A 3703-nucleotide genomic window follows, 5' to 3' on the forward strand; every position below is an offset into this window, starting at 1 on the left:
AAAGAAAGAAAGAAAGAAAGAAAGGCCAGGGATATGTTTGGTAGAGGCTCCATATGATGTGGGGGAACAGGGTGCCTCTGCGGGCCCATGCTGAGGTATCCCTTCCCCCTGAGGCACCATCCTCACAGGGGTACAGTATGGAATAGAGGTTATTTAGGGCATGGGGAGGGGACTTGAGGGGGTAGTAGAGACAGAAAAGTGGGAGGGGGGAGGAAGGGAGGGAGAGAGAGGGGGAGAGAGAGAGGAAGGAGGAGGAGAAGGAGAAGGGAGGGAGAATGTGAAGAGAGGGGGGAGGGGAGTGGGGAGAGAAGGGACAGAGAGGGAAGAGAGGAAGAAAGAAAAAGAGCAAGAGAGTAAGGAGGGGGACAAGCATCCCTAGTGCACATCCAAGAAATGTTGAATGATCGGTGTTGGTAGCCCTGTAACCTGTATGCAGCAATACAACTGTATGACTAATTGGCTTGAAGTTTTTGGTTTTAGATTTTTTTTTTTAACATTGTAATCAATGTCTAGTTGATCATGTCTCTTCTTACCAAGAAAAGAAAATTTGGTATAGGTTATTTTGAGTTGCCTCCTTCCTAATCTTTTAACCCTATAAAACCCTGAAGTTAATGGGAATGTTGGAAATAGGGTTGGTCATCACACTGGACCCTGTGTCCTCCCAGCAGCCTTCAGCACCATCTTCTTACTGCTTCTGGCGAGGCCCATGGGCTCCTTCCTACAGGTGACTGAGCAGGAATTCCCTCTTGCTTTTGCCTGACTTGGCCACTGGGACCATTGGGCCACATGGACTGGCTCCAAGGCTGCTGGCATTCGCACCCAGCTGTCTGCATTCTTGTTCCCTTCTAAGGGCTGGCTACCCTCTGGTTTGGCCTCTGCTTCTCCCTCCGGCACCACCCCTTCCCCTGCAGCACCACCTCTTTATAGTTTACTCTGTACATGGGTCTGGGTCTTGGGATCTCTCAAGACAGCCTTAAAAAAAAAATCTTGCTTTTGACTTAAAACATATAGGACTTAGTTTTAACACCCAGAAGCATGGGGCAAATTAGGATATCCCTAAGACTGTGTGACGTGTCCCTTGTCAGTGGTAAAGACTCCCTTAATTCGTACATGCTGTAAAGATCAGGGGGAGAAAAACCCAATCAGTACATGTGGTGAGAGGGAGGTGAAGGCGTGCAGCAAGCCTGGCTAAGATATAAATTATAAACCAGTTTCTTGGGCCTGTCACATGGAGAAGGAGGCTTCCAAAGGATAGTCTGGGACATGAAGGTCACGCAGCCTTGGCAGGCACGTCACGGCTGACTGTGATTACAATCAGCTTAGGCACAGTTAAATGAGCAGAATTAGCACTGTCTTGTGGAGCCTATAATGTGTGCAATGATCGGATCCATGCCTGTAGATCGAGAGGGTCAAGCCGGTGAGGCGTTTACAGTTGCTTTCTGTTTACAGATAAGGATGCTGTTCACGCTGCGATTTTAACTGTTCAGAAAACCAGGAGCTTTCGGGGGTGGGGGTGGGGGGGCAAGGGCAGTAACTCACATCAGAGTAACATCAGATCTTCTTCCCCCGACCCTCCCCCATCTCTGTTAACAGAATAACACGGACGGACTTCAGGAGCTCGCCTGTGGGGGGTTGATTTACTGCTTGGGCGTTGTGTTCTTCAAGAGCGATGGCATCATTCCGTTCGCCCATGCCATCTGGCACCTGTTTGTGGCCACGGCAGCTGCCGTACACTACTATGCCATTTGGAAGTACCTGTACCGAAGTCCCACAGACTTTATTCGGCATTTATGACCAGTTCTGTGCTAGGTTTTCAAATCAGTATTATCACGACGGAGGCACTTGAGTGGGGGGAGGGGCGGGGGAAGACCTGAATGTCGCGCACAGAAGAGTGAGCAAACTTGCACTGACTTCGTTTTAATTTTTTTTTAATATAATTACTGTGAAAGTATAAAAGCGGTGCCTCGGAGTTTTCCTCTTCACAGGCAACAGATGAGGTAGTGAACCAATTCTTCATTCCATTCCACTATCATGAAGGACTCGGGAGAGACTTGGCCAACTGATGTTTACAAACCAGAAATTTTTGTATTTTTCTTTTACAGATTTTAACTACGATGATTCTTTTCTAAATTAGTAGGTCAGGTTGTCAAAGTCAGTGCAATGGTACTGCAACTTCCTTTTTAAGAAAATCCCAAGTTGTTTCTATCACCTTTCCCGTTCACTGTGTAAGAGAATCATGGACACTGAACACTACTTTTTACCATGTTTCATCTTGACATAACATGGTTATTTTTTTAAAAGGAGGCTTTAGTTNTTTTGTAAATTTTTAAANAAACGATTCCATTGNTGCCCCCCCCCCCCCCCCGGCTCCTCATTCATGCGAGGTTTTTGCAGCGCAGCAAACGGTCAACATTCCACGAACAAACATTATACCTCTTCTGACAGTTTTATTAAGTGTGGAGAACTTGCCAATTTTTTAGAAACACTGCAGTTTTTTCCAACCTTTTCTGCCAATCTCTGACCCTGAACTCAGTGCTGCTTTGGGCTGACATCCCTGACTGGTGTGGGCCACCAGGGGTAAGACAGTAATGTTTTGATACCATCCACTTTTTCAGAAGACGTAACTTCGCTGCATGCCTTTGCCCCAGTTTTCTCCAGGGTCTCCCTCCACAGTCGGGGAGGATCCTGTCCGGATTATGATAGTGTTATTGGGTTGCCCATCTGCCATGAGCTTTCTGAATCATGGCGAATTGTATTTGCCACTTTGGTGCCCAACGGTTCAAGTCATTGTGGTTAAGCCACTTAAATTTATTGTATCAGTTTGATATTCATTTTAATTGTGGGACTAGACACATAAACTCACATTTCTGCCTTTTCCTCTGCATTTCTCAATATATTATGTTTTTCTCCCGCCATAAATAAAACATTGATTGACAGGTTGAAGCTTGTGTCAGTTGTTGATGGGTTTTATGCTGACTCTGTAGAGTGATATTTATATATTATTTTTAGTTTCCTCTCAATGTCTTATATTAAGATTGATGTATTAGTTGCTTTGTTGGTTTAATCTTTCTTGGTGTTTAAGAGAAATGAAGTCACCTTGCCTTTAGATCAGATGCTATTATAACCTGTCTGTCTAGGAACAAGCTGTCAGACTAAAGATATGGTTTATTAATTGAAATTCTGTACAGCTGTACATTTAAAAGAAAGTTTATTTTGTATGTGTGTCTAGGGTCCGATTTTTGATAAATTGTAAAGGAACAACTGAAGAACTGATCGCTGGGAATGTCTTCAGTAGTCAAGAGTACCCAAGGATAACACCAGCCACACCGCTGTATATGCATGATTCTGAACAGTTAGCTGCCTGTTATTTTACTGTGTATATTTGACTTTAAATATATTAACTTTTTGTGGATTCATTTAAAGTCTGCTCATATGCAACACTGTCAAAACCACTAAACTGTATTTGAGAACTTGTGCTGTAGGTTAGAATAAAGTTGTTACTTGGGTTGACTCCATTGTCTGGAGCATATGGCCGAGAGTAATGCTGAGTGTTTGAGAGCTTGAGCGAATCACACATTTGTAATTTGTGTAGTAGTCTTCCAAAAAATCAGTATGCAGAGGGAAAAAAACTGGCCCTTTCATTTTTAACTTTCTTTCCTTCTCTCTCTCTCTCTCTCTCTCTCTCTCTCTCTCTCTCTCTCTC

General features: G+C 44.1%; 1 protein-coding gene across 2 annotated transcripts in view; it reads left to right on the top strand.

Annotated features, from left to right (window-relative positions):
* Mmd (monocyte to macrophage differentiation associated) overlaps window positions 1–3524 on the top strand; it is a 28764-nt gene extending 25240 nt beyond the window's left edge. For both annotated transcript variants that reach the window (XM_021176787.2, XM_021176788.2), the window contains exon 7: window positions 1594–3524. In XM_021176787.2, coding sequence (XP_021032446.1) covers window positions 1594–1794 — 201 coding nt within the window. In that variant the 3' untranslated portion in view covers window positions 1795–3524. The remainder of the gene's footprint in view (window positions 1–1593) is intronic.
* The last annotated feature ends 179 nt before the right edge of the window (window positions 3525–3703 follow it).

The sequence above is a fragment of the Mus caroli genome, chromosome 11, assembly GCF_900094665.2.
Source record: "Mus caroli chromosome 11, CAROLI_EIJ_v1.1, whole genome shotgun sequence".
In the NCBI taxonomy this organism is placed as follows: Eukaryota; Metazoa; Chordata; class Mammalia; order Rodentia; family Muridae; genus Mus; species Mus caroli.